At 32.7% G+C, this 19,870-nt stretch overlaps 1 protein-coding gene across 1 annotated transcript in view; it reads left to right on the forward strand.

The window, feature by feature from the left end:
- CDH12 (cadherin 12) overlaps positions 1 to 19,870 on the forward strand; it is a 498,310-nt gene that overhangs the window by 408,441 nt on the left and 69,999 nt on the right. Inside the window, exons 6-7 of the mRNA XM_017524645.2 lie at positions 857 to 1,024; positions 18,849 to 19,036. Of these exons, the coding sequence (XP_017380134.1) occupies positions 857 to 1,024; positions 18,849 to 19,036 (356 nt within the window). The remainder of the gene's footprint in view (positions 1 to 856; positions 1,025 to 18,848; positions 19,037 to 19,870) is intronic.

A 19,870-nucleotide genomic window follows, 5' to 3' on the forward strand; every position in this document is an offset into this window, starting at 1 on the left:
TTGCTAAAATACAGGAATTCTGGAAGACAAAATATGTAATGAAGATATTGAATGCATTTTTAGAAAATAAATTAGTATAATTATCCTAGAAAGTAAACATAAAAAGAAGAAGAAAGTCGTAATAATTGGACATTGAATACTCATTTTTACCACTTTGCATTTTTAGTATTTATACTTTTATCTCTATTTTATTTATTTATTTTTTGTGAGACAGAGTCTCACTCTGTCACCAGGTTGAAGTGCAGTGGCACAATCTCAGCTCACTGCAATATCCACCTCCCAGGTTCAAGCAATTCTCCTGTGTCAGACTCCTAAGTAGCTGGGACCACAGGCGCCCACTACCACATCCTCCTAATTTTTTGCAATTTTAGTAGAGACAGGGTTTCATCATATTGCCAGGCTGGTCTCAAACCCCTGACCTCAAGTGATCTACCCGCCTCAGCCTCCCAAAGTGCTGGGATTACAGGCATGAGCCACCATGCCAGTAATTTTCATTTTAATTTTAAATTTTATTTCTGATTTTTAATGATTTCTTCTTTTTAAAGATAAAATCATGCATATAAATCATGTCTAAGTTGGTTTACTTATGAAGGTAATATGACTACCTCTTAGAGGTTGTTCTTTAACCATATTTCTCATTCTGCATGACATTTTATTATGTAGCTACTATAATATTTTAAATTATGTCCTAACCATTCGATATTTTGGATGTCTCACCTTTTAAAAGATATAATTTTAGCTAGTATGTCTTTGTTAGTGATTCTAAGTAGACTCATGTTGTTGTTGCAGACTAGTTTATTTAAGAAAACACAATATTTGTGATATTTATTTTACATTATTACGTTCATCCCTGAAGGTGTTATTAGAACAGCTTTGCCAAACATGGACAGAGAAGTCAAAGAACAATACCAAGTACTCATCCAAGCCAAGGATATGGGAGGCCAGCTTGGAGGATTAGCCGGAACAACGATAGTCAACATCACCCTCACTGATGTCAATGACAATCCACCTCGATTCCCCAAAAGTAGGTCACCTTTCCTGTTAAGTCTAAATGATTGCAGTTTAAAAAAAATGTAATGCTGTCATTGAATGCTATGGGAATGAAAATTACTTTCCAGACACTTAGTCTTTAGGAAGCAGAAGCTAATGGATTAAAAATTACACGTCTTCAGGATCGAACATTTTGATGAGACGCATGCCTAGTGTTACTTTAGAACACTAAGAAAATAATGAGCCAGCAGTTAAAGTATTGGTCTTATGTTATCAATTTCTATTAAAGTAAAATATTCAAAATGGGTTGGGATCTTACCCTAATATTTTATCAACTGAGAAATTAATATGTGTGCCAAATCTAATGTAAATATGGAGCCTCATAGTTTTAACACATATACTGCCATATTAGATTCTATGTCATATAATTAGCATTAGAAATTTGTACCTTCTCTTTAGTGATTATACGTGTTGAATCACTTCCAAATATTTTCATATATCAGATGATGATACTGATGCTATTTACATTGCTTTAGTTCTGACTAGTTATTTCATTTTAGTTTTGTAATAGATAAAAATTGCTCTAGTTTCTATAATAGTAGAGGGATTCACTCCTGTGTCTTCTCTGTAACTCTGTGTTTCTTGTTGAAAATGAGTTCTCACCTGTGTTACATACAGTTTTTTGTTGCAGTATTACATTTAAAACCATCACTACCTATTTTATTCCTGGTGCATTTTCGAGGATCATTTCAGGGTCCCTAGGACAGAATACAGAAGCTGCATGTTTCTATTACCGATTGTATAAGGATCTTAATTAAGTCACTAGGCAGTCATTTGCGTAAACAGTTAAAAAACAAAACAAAACAGTTTTTCTCTTTCCACTCCAGGAGAATTTACGAGTTCATCTTCTAAAATATATAATACTAAGGATATTTAGCTAAATGAACATTTTATTTATTCCTTTGGCTATACATATGTTTTTCCATATTTTACAACTTCCTCATTTTTTCTTAAAATCATAAACCTATATTTTATTGATGGGAATGCTTTAATTAGTAACTGAAAGTCTGAAGGCCAAATGTTTTGTGTGGCAATTAGAAATAATTATACTTTATTGCATATGTTAATTAACTTGACTGAGCCATCCCACTTCCAGTAAGTATACATGTTTCGAAACATGTACAAGTTAAAGATGAACAATTTCTGTCAATTAAGATTATTAATTAAAGAAAAAAGAAATAATTTTGCTTTTGCATATACATTTAGCTGACAAGTGGTTACTATATGATATTTTATGATTAATAACACAAAGAGTCTTAAAGCAATACTTTTCCTTATTTTATTATTAAGGAAAACAAAAAAAGAGACTTAAAAAGAGGAATAGATAATACATTTGTTCCTCTAATATATGGTGTGACTAATATGATCCTAACTCTAAAAGACCTAAATTTTTATTGTCTTTAACTACTTAAGTGGGTCAAGCTGTAATAACTAGTTGAGGAGGACAGACTGGGAGATTGCTTGTACATAAAAAGTGGCATTGTGAACTTGGGTCCTGTTTTGGGTTTTGTGCCTAGGAAATATTTTCAATCTAGAGTGTAGTAAATATACAATGTATTCTTAGGTAATGTCAATATCCTCATTTACATGAGTGGTAGTGAGGATTCTCAGATCAGGCATACAAAATTACAGTAAGTGGAATGCAATCCTTGTAGGCATGGATGAAGGCTGGTTTGTAGAAGTTGGAGCAGAGATTCAAACAGGCTGGGCAAAGAGGCCTGATGACAATGGTTCAGTGGCAAAGAAGCTAGAGTATGCTTAGGAAACCAACATGCCATGCTTTACTCCCACTGAAATAGGATGGTCGTTTGTGGATCTTAACGAGTGAAAAGGGTATCTGAATAAAGTAGTAATCCTGCTTGACATTTATTCTAGGTTGAATCTACAGGTCTAAGGGAAAATCTGTGAGATCAACTTGGAAAGTATGGAGAATAAGGGCATTGGAACTTTTTTTTCTGAGACAGAATCGCTGGGTTCAAGCGATTCTCCTGCCTCAGCCTCCCAAGTAGCTGGGATTACTGGCGCTTGCCACTACACCCAGCTAATTTTTGTATTTTTAGTAGAGACAGAGTTTCACCATGTTGATCAGGCTGGTCTCAAACTCCTGACCTTAGGTGATCCACCCACCTCGCCCTGCCAAAGTGCTAGGATTATAGGCATGAGCCACCATACCCAGCAGTCATTGGAACTTTTAAATCATTTACCTATGCATCAAGAACTTTATCATCTCTATCTTGATTTCCTTATCACTTCAGCTCTAAGATCATTATTTTCCACATATTATTGAAGACACTGAGGCCTATAAAGATTAATAACTTGCTGAAGATCGACAAAATTAACTGACTTAACAAAAAGTCTGAAGTTCAAATTCCTCCAAGTTGAAGATCCTATTAAAATAAAAACTTATTATTTTCCTTTATCTTTCACTCTAAAATCTTAGAGCACATCTGCAAAAAAATCATGGCATATGTTGTCACCAGTCATAAACAGAGAAATGAGAGGGCAGAAGAAATCTATCAAGGAGATCACTGTGATCAAATTATTTTCTTACTTGTATTATATGAATGCTTGGACTATAGTCTGAAACTGTAACAGGTGGACTATATTTTTTAACCATGAGAAAGAAGAGGTTTTCATATTTTGAATGAATAAAAAATTTATCTCCCTGAAACTTTACATGTTTTTGTGTTAAGACCTTTTTTCTACACTGTCATTTTGAATTACATCCTTTAGAGGAAAAGACAGAACAACACACTTATAAAGAGAAAATCCAATTCTTTAAAAGCCAATGCTCTTTTTGCAGAAATATTTCTCATGTGGCAGAATTAACCAGCAGGTGTGATATAGAATTACAAACTGAAATAATTATCCTTTTCAATGTGGAAGTCAATAAAATATATTCTGTACATGCATAAGAAAGAATTTCCCAACACTAGCTGTATTTGTTCATGACTGTTTAGCATTTATGCTAAAAAAGCGTTCTCCAGATGAACTTTATGAAATACTCTTTTCATTGCTTAAACAGCATAAATTACTTTCTTAAAATTTACTAATCATTAAGCATTTTGGCTTTGTGTGTGTGACCTCATTAATTTGAGATGAAAAAAACATGAATGGCAAATACATTTGTATCATCATATATAGTTTGCTATAAAACTATTTATTTAAATAAATAGTTGTTGAGATGTCACATAACAGATATCACTGCCAATTTGATGTGGTGATGAGATGATTATATGGACTAATAAATCACTGTGTGTCATGCACCACACAAAGTGATTTGCATGTGTATTTCTCTTTAATTCTCATCATGACTGTACAGCATTTTCTCCCTTTTAGAAAGAAAAGAACAAGGCTGTCTTATTAAGAATTGTTAGATAACTTGTCCAAGAACCCTAACTTTTTATCACTCTCCCTCTTTAACGGTAATTTGCCTTCGATGCCCCTGTTTTCCCCAAAAGGTTCTACAGATAACCGAGAAAATGGTCTTCAAATAAAGGTGGTGATACTGTTTCAGAAATAGAGATAATACATGGAATACTAAAAGAGCTGTAACTGAAGTTATATAAAGACAAAATGGCTTCTTTACAAAATGGTTTCCATAGAGTTAAATAGCTTCCAACTACTATAATCAAGGATATCTGTAGAGGATCCCCATCTGTTCAAACATGCTAGAGAAAAGTGCTGATGGCTTCCATTATGTGAATTTTAAATGACAAAACCATCTAACAAGCTGATCTAAATTATACATTATAAGATTAAATCAATTAAGTGATGTCTTTAATTCACATTTGGCAAAATATTCATACCTTTCCCACTTGTTGCTTATCCTGTATAATAATTTTGTAAGATACATGAAAACAAATTAAGTAAAAGAAAACACTCCTTATACAACATTGGATGAAAAGAGACTTTTCCATTATAGAAATGTAAATGAGTGCTTGTATGTTTTTTTCTATTTCAATATAATAACAGATAAGATAATTGTTTATATGGTAAATAGATTTGAATGTAGAAAATAGTACATCAATAATTGTTCTAAGAAATTTTCTAACTCGTAAATACAACAACATTTAACGTAATTCTCTGTTTTGATTAAATATCTACAAACGTTTATATAGGTGGTTTCTATTAAGAGCTATATTAATTTTGATTCTGTTACAAGTAGTAATACATCATTTATACAATAATTACAGAAAAAAAATAGTTATATTATATCACAGTTAACACCTGAAGTCATAAAAATTCTTATTATCCTGAAATTAACATAACAAATCAAAATAAAATTGAAGTAGTAAAAGCATCAGCCAAAATGTTTGCTGAACAATGAACAATATTTTATGTCTTTGTTTACATAAGCTGTCAGATCAAAACAACATATATATGTATGTACATGTATATATGTATATATTTACACATATATATATGCATCTATATGTTTTTTCTTCTTCTGTTGATTTATGACATAGAAAGACAACAAGATGCCCAGGTTAATTATTGAATTATTAAAGAAAACATGCTAATAACTATACATTCATTCACTTAAAATATTGATGTGTTTAAGTAAAATGTATTATTTCTTTTCATGCTGTCATAAACTTTTTTGGCATATGATCTTGAAATCTACCATAGTTTTTTTTTGTTTAAAGAAATGTTTTTTGAAATATAACATATAAAGGTTTTCTTAGAATCAACATGAATTCAGCTGCACCTTGATGTGGCCACAGTCTATTTCTCTTTGTTTACCATTTGGCATTCTTAAACTTGGAAAATGGTAAGCTTCTCGACTTGTGTTTTCTTGATAAAACCATATAATAAGTCATTTTGCCTAAATAGCAAAAAGCTAATTGAATTTTGACAGTTACTCACATTTAGCCATATAAAAACCTACCTTTATACTTTGTAGGGGTGCTTAATGATTGACTGCATATCTGAGATTGCCTGCTAAAAAACAAGTGTTCTGTGATGTAAATTCATTTATGTATATACATGTATATATATTATATATATATACATACACACATGTATATATACATTCTGAGCATTCATAACTCTTTATAAATTGTTATAAACCTAAATTTATGGGTGTATGTGTGTATATAGGTATATTTATATAGTCTCAAAGTCATAAAATTGTATTCTAGGAGAAAATATTTCCTGTTATTTGAGTCCAGAGAAGGCAATCTCCTACCCACAATGTGCTGCTGACTTTGTTATTGTGTTGAATAAATTATACGCCTGTCTCACCTTCCGTATTTCCTGGAAAGTCTGGGTCAGAATCTGTTGCCTGCCTGCACAACAAGTGCAAACAACCAATAGCATCCCCAGCATGCACATAAATGATTCCCCAGAAGGTGAAACAAAGGTGAATTGCCGCTCTTATCACTATCTCCAGTAGGCTCTCTTAAGTAAATGAATGGAAAATAAGATGGTAGCAAGTACTCTGAAAGTATGGCTAAAGTAATGGCTCATATGTAAAATCTACTACTGTTAAATGAGGATAACTACTTCAGCTTATTCAAATAATTGAGTTTGAAAGGCTGGTGTGGGCCAATTCGATCTGCAAGGTTAATGTATAGTTATCTAACATATAATTTAATAAAGAATTTTTCACTGCAAAATGCATGGTAAGATTTTCCTTAATTGAGAGCAGGTGGAGGCTTTAAATAGTAAAACAAAAAGTTTATGATATGTTAATGTTTCAATTATGCAAATATATGTTTTTTTCTAAAATGTAGTACTGATGCTTGATCAGCATCAGTTTTAGTATACATTTTAGTTCTCACAATTCTGTTTCTACGGATGTTTAGGTAATTTCAAACAGGTAACTCTTTGCTAGCATTCTTTGATAACAAATTTACCTAATCTACTGTTTTTAGGGCCATGCTTTTCTTTTAAATATCTCCAGTGTAGGGAGACAATGTAATTTTCAAAAGTAGTATTTGGGACATTTTCATATTTTAACCAAGATTATTTAGATACTGTGAATGACTATATTACGCTTTTGGTCAATACCTCCCAAAGATAAGAATAAGACAAAAATAGACAAATAGAACTTTTATGTTGTGTGTATTTATGTTTATGCATATATATGAGATATATATATATATATATATGTATTGTGAATTGTGTGTATGTGTGTGTGTATCCTCTCGCTTGGGTGGAAACATTTCAAAGGCATAAAAAATAAAACTGTAAACCTTAGCATTTAAAAATATTAAAAAGTTATGACCTTTTATTAAGGTACTACCTGAGTCTCATAACGATTACAGGCATGGGTAATAGGAATAGAGTCATCACATTTGATGACACTATTCCTGTTCTTGAAAAATAAGCCAAGATACGTTATAAAACCAGCTTTTTTCTAAGTGGAATAAACACACCTAGTTTAATTACCAAATAGGTCTTTTGTCTATGTCAACAAAAGTAAACAAAAATGACTACGTGCTGAAGGTTAAAGCATGACCGTGAGAACCTAGAACCTCTTCTGCAGTAGATCTTAAAATGGCTCTCAAATTATATTTGCCTGAAGAATCCCTTGGGATCTCATATCCCCAGTGAGGGAAGTTCTATTTCAGCTGAAATAGTTTGGACCTAAGAAATCTAAATTTTAGATAAGTGTTGTGGTAGATTCTGCTACAGATAGCCTACAGAACATCCTGAAAATCATTGGTTTACTCTGATGAACCAGCAAGTACTGATTCCTTGAGAAGGCATTTCCATTATTCACTAAATAGAGGGAATAAGTTAATCGTATACCTCATGAGAATATTTTTTATTCATACAAAATTATATTCCTACAGATATATTTGGGCAAAGACTAAATATAAAAATCTATACATTTTAAACTAACAAACAAACACTCATATGGAGTGGAATATCCTGTTTCAAAGTCTTCCAAATAGCTTAACAATGTCAGATACAGATGTTTTGAGGCTCGCATTGGAGCCGAGTTCAATTTGAATGCAAGCTCAGTGAAAACCTCTGTACTCCAGATTCTCCTATAAGAAGATCGTGAGTTTCACTAAACTCTATATAGGCTGATGTAAGCATACAAAAAGAAAATTAACAAATTAAAAAAATAATTTCTCATTGTTATTACTATTAATATTACATTGTCCTTTGCTAATGAGAGCATGAATCATTTTTAAGTGGTGCCGAATGTTTTCGTTGACTTAGTTCCGTTCACCATGTGCTAAAGAGATTGCAACATGACTGTTTCATGGTGCCATTAGCAGAGTCTCAGAAGAACTGGGCACATGAGCTATAACATTTACAGGTCCCTTAGAAATCTGACCTTTAGTTTTAAATTATTTTCCTGAAAGATACTGAATAATGCTTAAAATTGAAGTGATATTAAAGATATTGTCCCTAATCTTACTAATGTTATAAAAAAAAAAATGTTAAAGGCCATGGGTCCATTCAATATTTACAATATTTGTTAATGTTAATCTGTCTGCTTTCCAGCTCACTTTAAGTGACTTTTTTAGAAATTAAAATATTTAAAAATCTCCCTATTTGGTTGGGCGGGGTGGCTCATGCCTGTAATCCCAGTTTTGGGAGGCTGAGGCAGACACTTAAAATTTCCAATGTTTTTGGCTAGGCTCCTGACCAATATGGTGAAACTCTGTCTTTACTAAAAATACAAAATTAGCTGAGTGTGGTGGCAGGTGACTGTAATCCCAGCTACTCAGGAGGCTGAGACAGAAGAATTGCTTGAACCCGGGAGGCAGACACTGCAGTGAACTAAGATCCCTCCACTGCACTGTAGCCTGGATGATAGAGACTCCATCTCAAGAAAAAAAAATCCAATATTTTTCAAGAGCTTACTTTGTAAGGTGTTAAATTTATTTATAATTTATGGAAAAACTTTTAGTGTTACTTGTGGCATATTTTTGTAACCTTATCAGGCAGTATCACTGAGAATTTTCCATTTACCATATACTGTTAAATGAATCAGAAATTATATAAATACAATATAAACAAAGGTTTAAATATTCAATGGAGGTTTTAAGAGAATATGAAATGTACTTCATGTAGTTAACAATGAAAAACTATTGATACACTTGAAATGTTGTAAACTCTTACCAAAATCTCCATCATGTTTATACTTATATAACAATAGTGGTTATATAAATCAGTTATATTAAAAATACAGATTTTGGAGAACCAGAAACACCAATTATTCTGAAAATAATTAATATAAGTTGATTGTGTTTCATAGCTTATTTGGAATTGGTTTGCTTGGAATTTTCAGTGCATTTACTTTAAAAAATAGTGTTACAATGCACAATTAGTTTTGCAGACACACATTTATTAAATGTAATAAATAGTAGAACTATAGTATTAAACATAATAATTTGTACTCTAATGCTGGGAGTTATGTAAGAAGAAAGGAAGAATTGGAAGAACAGAAAGAAATGTGTTTTCCTTTCTTTCTTGGGTGCAGTAGCAAAATCATTTTATGTTTAGTGCCCCATCCCATTCTAGAACCTTGTCCCATCTCCTAATGCTCTTTTTTTAGATATTTTCATGGATTTTTCTCTCCAATCACTGGAAAGAGAAATTTTCCATGAATGTGTCCAATCCACTCAATCCTCAGTTAATTGAAATTTGCATCAATCAGTCTAGCTGAAATTAAGAATTTTGAATTACCCGCATCTTAAAAGATCTTATGGCTCAACCAAATATTGTATCTATTTGGTTGACCTTCTATGTTGAATAAACATAGCCTGCAAGAATGATACTTGACCATGTTTGCAAAGTAGAACAGGAGGGAATTTAATAAATCCGGGTCTAAACTCAGAACAACTAAACCAGAATCTGTTTGGATGATCCTTGGGCTAAAGCATTTAAAAGCATTGTTTAACTTTCCAGATGATACCAAGATGCAACCAAGTTTGAGAATGACTTATCCAGAGTATTGAGTGCAGAGAAAACAGGCTCTCTAAAAATAGTACAATGTGTACAAATTGCTGGAGTGTAAGAAGAAAAAGTGGAGATGAAGGACACTTCATTTGAAAGAATGCTTACAGCTATAACAAGAGGTTAACATTGAAGTTTGCACTGTAAAGCTAACTAACATACAATGGACACTACATAGCAGAGTATGGTCTCAGATCAAAATTCAGGATTTACAATGGAAATGTTCAGGATGCTTTTAAGGCTCTTGTAGCCTTCAGTCACAGTGAGGTATTTTGTTAGTCTTTTCTTTTCTTTTCTTTTCTTTCTTTCTTTTCTTTCTTTTTTTTTTTTTTTTTTAGTGACTCACTCTGTTGCCAAGGCTGGAGGGCAGTGGTGTGATCTCAGCTCATTGCAGCATCTGCCTCCCGAGCTCAGCCTCCTGAGTACCTGCGATTACATGTGCCTGCCACCATGTCCAGCTAATTTTTGTATTTTTAGTAGAGACAGCGTTTTACCATGTTGTCCAGGCTGGTCTCGAACTTGTGACCTCAAGTGATCGACCCACTTCTGCCTCCCAAAAGTGCTAGGATTACTGACTTGAGCCACCTTGCCCGGCCAATATTTTGTTAGTCTTTTAAAGCATGTTTTGTAGAGTGTGGAGTAGAGGGAAAATTTTGTACAGAGAATTTCTTTGGAAAGCCATGCGTAGTCTCTACCTACTAAGAGTGAGTGGTGGAATTGTCCTTCCTTCTCCCCGCAAGTTTGGTGAATGGGGCCTTCCATTCAACTAAGACCAATAATACTCTAATATATTTTCCCAGAAAATGGGGATAATTCATGGACCAATGCCTGCCTCATGCTGAGCAAAGCTAAAATGTCCTGAAAACAGTAGAGAAAGGAACAGAGAACAATGCTGGGTTTGGGAAAGTAATTGCATGACAACAAAAAGAATAGTAAGAAATGACTGAGCAGAAGGGAAAATCAACCCAACATTATGTTACATCATGCCAAAAAGATTCTCCTTGAAGTGAGAATCCGCATGTGGAGTGGGCCTCCTGAAATCTGGAGGCTGAGGTCATGTTCTATCAAAGCAGAGGCAATGCCGTTGGTGTGGGTGCTGCTGCAGGAGAAACTTCCAAGATCTGCCCCAGAGTGCACTGTGCAGCTCCAGAGAATCTTCAAGTAAGAACAGTCCAGTCTCCTAGCTTTGCTGTCTCCAGTGGTAAGGTGAAAACACCCCGGGAAAAGGAGATGATGATGAAAAATTTGGACAGAGAAAGCCTGCTAAGCCATCCAGATCCAAACCCAATGTCCCATCTGCTGCTGGCTGTAATTGGCTTGGAGGTGGGGTGCGGTGGCCATTGGGAGAAGTGTTAATTTTGCATAAGAATTGATGTACTACTTAATGTAATTTATTGTAAATGACTAACTTCCAAATCTAGATTTTTAGAATTAAAGTGAACATAGACTATGATAGTGAGAAGAAACATCATTTACTCATCATTCTTTTCATCCAAGAAAAGACAAAGCTTACCCTCACAGAAGAAAGTCTACAGGAACAGTGGGAGACAAATAAAAGTTTGTATTGTATCTTACCTGTTACGATTGTTCAAACTAAGACTCACACTGGTGTGGGATCCTCTGAAGGTTTGGGAAGCTGAGCAATTTCCTATACAATACCATTTCGTTTTTTCCTGTAAACTACAAGGCAAGGTCACCAACTGAGAAAGGAAGTAGTCATGTGAATAGTTAAGCAGGTATTTGTGAAGAGTAGATCAGTTAAAAGTAGAATCACAGAGTGTTGCTATTCACTTGGGGTGGCTGGCAAAATATTAAAGATATGAATTATTAGGAAAGATACAGATTGTAATCTCAAACCTTTTGGAAGGCTGAAAGGTTTTATTGAGGCAGGTTGAAGGCAGCTGCCTCATTAACATTAGCATAGGAAAGAGATAGAGACTGATTAAAGGCCGTACCCCACATCCATTTGTCTCCACTCTGTTTATTCATGTTAATTTTGTACTGGGTGGCCCACTCCAGGGGGAGATCAAAGGGGAATTACCTGTTAATAGCATTTACTCTGGGTCCCGGAACCTAAAACTTTTACCAGCCTAAAACTATTCTCTTAATCATGTTAATTATCCACAAGTGTGTTAACTTAGAACCTCTGTTGTAAAATCTCTATGGAATAAAAGTGTGGATGGACAGAGGGTCTTGGTGGATTTGCTGCATTTCACCCTCTGAAAGCAGCCAGCAGGCATGCCTAGCCCACTTGAGTCACTGTAAGGGTGTGAGAGTGCATTCATTCATCTGTTGTTAAGTCAGGGTCTGCACGTTAGACTTCTGCAGGCGGTGACTGATGTCTCAACAGAGAATGGTAGTGAGTTACCTTTGCAAATCTGTGTGCTCTTTAAGCAATTTTGAATGTGCATTCAAGGTTAATGATCTTCATTCATAGTAATATCAAGTGCTTCTCTTTGACTTTCTTCAGTGAACCATCCCTCCTCCTTCAGAAGATAATTATCATCATCAAGGGTTAGGGTTTGCCAAATTGCAGCAACAAAAGGACATGGGCAAGCTATATAGGCTATAGGTTATATCCTAGAGGTGCTTCTGACTTTAGAGTTGATAGGTCCCAGTGGGAGTAATTGAACAAACTGGCAAGACAGGAAATTATGATCATATCACCTTTGTCATCTGGTTACTTCTGTATTCTATTAGCTGACCTCACAGACCTCAACGTTATGTTGTATCACTTCAAATTCTTAGTGTTAACTTTGAATAGAATTGTGTAACTTTCCTTTAGAGCATTGGTGTTTCTCTACTATTTTACTTTGTTTGTGTGATTGTTTAATTAACTTATCTCCCACTAGACCATAAATGCCATAAAGAAAAACACTGTCTTTTTGCTTGTGTGTTTTTCCTTGTCATTCCACGAAGGAGGTCACTCAAAATTGTAGTTGAATCAAGTATCAATTATCTGAGATACTGGAAAATTCAGCAATTAATCTACTATGCAAAGATAATATTTGAAAGACAAGTTATCTAGCCCTAAATTTTTCTATTGTGTTTAACTACTCAGAACTAGAAAAAGATTACAAGAATAAATTTCTCATTGTTTGAAGACAAGAAATCTTGCTATTGTTACCGAGAATTTATAAATCTTAATTCATTAATATGATGCATAGTGTGCATGGCAATTCTAATTCACGTATATGGTAATTTTAAATCTAGAATGAGCAATTATAACATCTTACAAATGAAGTAATTTAACGAATAAAATGAAGCTCTAGTGCCAGATACTTGACCCTTAAAAAAATATGTCTATCATAGACTCATCCTGGGAATTAACAGGGGTGGATGTCTCTGTTATTATTGATGGACTCCGTTCACTGTATGTTTAGTATGCTTGACTAAAATCCATCTTGAATCCAGCTTTGTTATCAGGATAGTTCTTCCTTGTGGACAATATTTTTATTACTTTAATTTGGGCTCATTGAAAATATAGCCTCAGGCTTTTAAGGAAATAGAGGGCGTAAAATGTTCTTCCACCACCAAAACATTTTTTTCTTCCCGAATCCTCCAGTTTTCAAGATATGGGGAAATATTTCAATTAAAATTAAAATGACTTTTTAGAACTCTTTTAAGATCTTTCTTTCCTTCATCTCCACACCTCTATAGACAGTTTCCTATTGGCTATTGCCATTCTGATCAAAAAAATTATAATACATATAGATTATACAAATATTATTGAGAAGTTAACTAGTAATAGTAAATAATGCTGAATGAGCTTCATGCGCTCTTGTATAAGTGACTTTCCAAAACAAATCTATAAGGTAGATATTATTATCATGACACTAATTTTACAGATCAGGAAAAGAGAGATATTTAAAATATTTTGCCCAAGGTCACAGAGCTACAAGTACACAATTTCTATAAAGTTCCTTTTTACTCACATCATATGTTGTTTACTTGTATTTCATTTTTATATTGTTTAAGTAAGGTAAAATAGTTTTGTGTGATATATACTTAAGGTATTAAAAAAATAAAATATTGATACAACAAAATTTTATTTCCAAGCCATTAGAAGGTAAATCACACACACACAAATGTATGCAGGAGTACTTAAACAATTTAATATTTGAATTCAATTACTGAATCAACAGTTCAGTGCTATATATATTTGTTTTTTGAAGTTTAAATTGAAATATAATTTTTCAAATCATAGCCTAGTTGGTCTCAAATTTATATTTTTGATTTTTAAAAATGATTAACATTTTCATCAATTTGAAATAATTTATTCTTAAGCCCTCCAATATTTCCAGTATTCTTGTATTATTAAATATTAATTATATTTGCATCAGTTACTTGTATTTAGGTAACTTATTTGCAGTTGAACATTAATTTCTTTTTTTAGTAACTTTAGATTTATTGTTACATAAACATAAAATAAAATACATTTCAAAAGTGAGTTTGCAATGAATCATTTCATCTTCTTTTCAACTTTCTATTGGTATTATTGAATGCTGTGGTATTTTTTAATTCATTCATTCCTTAATATATTTGTTCAGGTCCTATAATCCTTTATTTTTAAGTAAAGATTTTCATTCATATTTTGTCAAGTAAAACATAATATTCATTTATATTTTGTCAAATATATTTATTTGGATATTTTCATCAATATCTGGAAATTTCCTCTAATAAACAAAACAGCAAGGCTAATATATTTTACATTCTTTTTTCTTAAGTAGCAATGTATATCCCCTACCTGCCCGCCCCAATAGTTTAAGTTCTAATAATCAAAGTATAATCAGTATCTTTTCAAATGAGATAGTTACCGAGAGGATACTTACCTAGCTTGTAACTACCTGATTTCTTTCTACTCTTGAAACTAACAGGGAATATTTTATTTAAGAATTTGATCATTATAATTAGTTTCACTGCATTCAATTTCCTCCTTTTCCATGGGAAAACAGAGATTTTGGTTAAGCACAATGTGTATATTTGATGAATATGTAAATATATATTTTTATTGACTGTGGATAATCTCTTGTCACCTGTTTTATTTCTCAATTCATGTGGTACTGGTAGTACCATTAAGATGGTTCATATGCATCAAAAGTAGAACGCCTGGAAGATGATGGCGGTGTAATTACACAGTACATCATGAACAATCCAACTTTGGCACAGCTGAAGATTACTTCACGGTTTTGAATTCATCTGAATGACCTCAGCTTTATTGCTGTTGAGATTCTAGAAATGACAAAATGTCAAGTCATTGGAAATAAACCAACAGAACCTAAACAATCTGACATGACAAATGCATAGTTTCTCTGACTTGTTCCATATTCTGCAGACTTTATTACCAGCTGTAATATTTTATTAAGAAATACTTATCTTAATGAATGCAAGGGTCTTCCACCTTACTAAAATGTATGCCTGCTTTGTAAAGAGCAGAAAAATCCACTGCTCTGTATATTTGCATTTCATATGTACTAAAACTTAACACACAATAAGTGTTGAATGATTGCTTTACTTATATTTTATCTTTATTTTGAGGGGGTGTATGTTAGTGGAATGCTAGTAAGTCAGTCGTTATTGGACAATGCTATTATTTCAATTTATCATGAGTTTTTCAATGCCATTAGATACAAATGGAATTTGTTGGCATTCTTTATGCTGACACCTTAAAACAAAATATCCTATTTAACTTACATTGATAGACTACTACAAAGAATAGCTGTCTTCACATTTCTTGTTACTGGCCTCATAAAATGTTATTTTATAAAACATAAAGTTCATATCTCAGCATATTGTCTTGAAAAGGGTGCTCTTTTATCTGCACTCTGAATTATCTGATGCCCTTTGGATTACCTTTCAGTGCTTTAATTTTTTCTTTTCCCCTGTATTGCGGGATCTCAACTCTGGCTAAACTCTTCATCTTCACTAACCATAATCCCTTAGAGAGGACGCCAGTCTATATTATTTTCATCCATGTATAATATTCTTTACTTTTGCTTTTAATCATTCAAATGTAGATGTAAAGCTAACTCATAAACCTAATATGTAACTTGAATTGGCTCTCATTGAATGGATTGGATAGAATAAGCAGAAATGTCCCCAGCCCTTTAAGTTACACACCCATGCATTCCTAAAAATCTCATGCTATTCTCTCTTTATCACTCTCACTGATTCATGTTTACCACTCCCCACTGCTGGCCACATTTGAAGTTTGAAATCCACTATACTTGACAATTCCCTATCTCTCTGAACACTAGGTCAGCTATTTCCTTGATAATATTTAGCCTTAAGTGTCCTACTAAATGCCCTGATCAAGAAAGATTTCTAGTATACTATTCAAGATAGACCTCCATTTCTCTCTTTTATTAGAAAACAATTTAGAGTTTTCCTAAAACTCATTGATGAGCCATGAGTTTGGACTATGACCAATCATACCGTTAATTGAAAGCTTTTGATGTTCCTTCAGGTTCTTCATCACAATCACACAATAAGAGGCAAAAGATACAAACAGTTTCTTATAAGTCGTATTTCCATTTAACAGGCACTGAAGAAGAAAAAAAGGGAAAATGAAAAATTACATGTTCTATGCCTTGTACTTTTTCTTTGAAATGTGTCCTTAAGTTTATTACAACTGTAATAACTTTGTTACATGTTTTATTGCCTCATTACACAGAAATTCAGGGATCCTCATATTTTCTAATATCTCAGGAGTGCCTCACTAACATCAGGATTTAATTTATCTATTAAGAAATATACTCTTAACGAAAGTAGTTGCAAAAGCCATGTTAGATTCTGCTTGTGTAATTAAGACTGTTTGAAATCGGGAAGATTTCTCTTGAATGTATGACTTTATCCTCCTGGTAGAAAATAGGAATGTAATATAACCCATTCTTTTTTTTTTTTTTTTTGATTTGATTGCCTCATGTTCAAGCACTGGTTTAAGTTCAGTGAACATTAAGCGTCCCTAAATGACAGCTACTATGTTAAGTGCTTAGGAAATAAAAATAAAACAATAATCCTAGACTATGAGAAGTTACTACTTTACTACTTTGATCAATTAATATGACTTTCCTTAACTGAGCTGTTTTCGTAATAAATATCTATGTAACACTTTAGGATTGTGACTTGGAGGACGTTTTTTGTTGTTGTTGTTGTTTGTTTGTTTGTGTTTTGCTATTAAGCCTATAATTTTCTTTTTGTTTATTTAAACTTTTAGATGCATTTTTTTAGAAAGACATCTTATATCCACTTTGAAGGCAGATATACTATTAATTAATTAAGCTAGTTATTTAAATATAATTCTTATGGATCACTGTAAAGTATCATTTTATCTTGTATATAAAATAAACCAGCTTTAGTTGAGTATTTAGCTATCTTGAGACCAAGTCACATTATGTTCCATTAAGATAATATGTTGGCTATAAGTACGGCTGATCTGAACATACAAGAAAAATAGTAGATATTATTTTCTGAAGAAAGGAGGGAAGATGAGAGATCTAACTGCTGCCCACGCTAATGAAACTACCAAGTTTTGAAACTGATTGTGAAAAAACTATAGGACCTCAAAAAAAAAAAATGGGAATAAAAAAGAAAGTGTCTGGCAGAATCTCCACAAGATGTGACTTTTTTCTCACATCTTCCTGAAGAATATAACTGTAAAACTGTAACGTGCTTTTTTAGTGGCCTTCACTGTGCAACAGACATTTTTAGTATCTTCTTAATTTATTTTCCATAAATGTAACTAGAATTCTAAAACATTAATCACCATGATTCATTTACTCATGGGAAACCGCCATTCTAAATCCACTAAGAGAAATTGGAAGTGGAATTCCAATATCAGAATGGAAAGTTTAGATTTTTGTGTTTAGCTCTGTCTCTTAATTTTTATTTTTTCTCATTTCCTTTCCTATTTTAATTTGAACAGACTTGATAACCCATTAATATTTGCTTTAATGAAATGTCAGTAGAAGGGCATGTACTATATCTTTCTTGTGTGTCAGACTGTTAAAAATTCCACAAAACTTTAAAATAATGCCTACATTTTTATTTTTTTTGTAGAGTATTATAATTTTCCATGATTCTGAAATGTTTCATCTAAGTTTTGCTGATTCAGTATAAATTTCGTAGTAATGTAAATGCTCCACCTGGTGGTCAAAATAAGTATTTTACTTTTTTTTTTTTTTTTTTTTTTTTTTTTTTTTTTACTTTTATAATGCTATTAAAAAGCTTTGGGTGCTAGAACTTTATGTCTGAATTTAAAATATCAGTAAAAGTATCTAGAAGGATGACAAGTTAAAATTTACTAAATATAAGCTGAATCCTAGTCTATAATAGACTATATTTCAATCTATCATGGATTAGAATTTTGGTTAACTATACAGATTACCATTTTACAAGTTATTTTTAGTTTAATGAAATACACTTATTGAAATCATTAGTTTAGGAAATATAACCTCAATTTTCTATATCTATCTATTTATTTATTATCTATTTATCTAAAACTTTTTATCTACATATTGCAATCTGTAGTATTAGTACCAATTAATTTCATGAATAGTCCCACCCTCCCATTTGATAGGTGGTACATTTTTATGCCTTCAGTGTGTAAAACAAGTACTGCTAAAAATTTCAATTTAGCATTCTCTACTATTTATAACATCCACTTAAAATTCTAGAGCAGGACATATTGAAGAGAAAAGTGAAGTTATTACTTCTAATCATAATCCTTAACTTGACGGCAAATTGCCTTTTCATTTTGCACTATAATGTTCTAAATGTGATTTACTTTCTGTAGACTCTATTTTTCAAGCCTGTAATCTCACTAAATTTCTTACTAACTCCATTGTCAATTCGAATTTTATATGTCTTTTCAGGCATCTTCCATCTGAAAGTTCCTGAGTCTTCTCCTATTGGCTCAGCTATTGGAAGAATAAGAGCTGTGGATCCTGATTTTGGACAAAATGCAGAAATTGAATACAATATTGTTCCAGGAGACGGGGGAAACTTGTTTGACATCGTTACCGATGAGGAAACACAAGAAGGAGTCATCAAATTGAAAAAGGTATAGAGACAAATGTTTGGACAGTTGACTACTAAATAATAATTAAAGAAGATAAAAGGTAAATATTGAAAATGACAAGTAATTTTAATTTTCCTTCAATTAGCTATAAAGTTGACCCTTGAACAGTGTGGGAGTTAGTGGTACTGACACTCCATGCAGTCCAAGATTTGCATGTATCTTGTGAATTCTCCAAAATTTCAGTACTAATACCTTACTCTTGACCAGAAGCTTTACCAATCACATGAACATTTGACTGACATGTATTTTGTATGTTAGACATACTATATACTCTATTCTTACAATAAAGTAAGCTAGAGAGGAGAAAAAGTGATAAGAAAATCAGAAGGAAGAGGAAATATATTTACTATTTGTTAAGTGGAAGTGGAATTCTCATAAAAGTCTTCATCCTCATCATCTTCGTGTTGAGTAGGCTGAGAAGAAGGAGGAAGAGGAGGGGTTGCTATTGCTGTCTCCGGGGTGGGAGAGGCAGAGGAAAATCCCCATATAAGTGTCCCTGCATAGTTCAAACCTGTGCTGTTCAAGAGTCAGCTGTATTTTAAATTTAAAAACAAGACCTACTGATGCTGAAGTATTTACTCCTGCAGGCACTGCTTTCTGTGATTCAATTTATGTTGAACAATTAGGCCTGATAATTTGATTACATCATTTAAAAAGATTTTTACCAGAGTTCAATAGTAACCTAATATTTTATTGCTATAAATGTAGACAAAATATTAATTTAAAAACAAAATCCAGAAGTAACTCTGACCCCACCAGTCTTGATATTGGCCCTTTCTATGGCTTTTCTGAGGATACAAATATCTAATTCACCAC

The sequence above is a fragment of the Cebus imitator genome, unplaced genomic scaffold (assembly GCF_001604975.1).
Source record: "Cebus imitator isolate Cc_AM_T3 unplaced genomic scaffold, Cebus_imitator-1.0 Scaffold35, whole genome shotgun sequence".
NCBI classification, from domain to species: Eukaryota; Metazoa; Chordata; class Mammalia; order Primates; family Cebidae; genus Cebus; species Cebus imitator.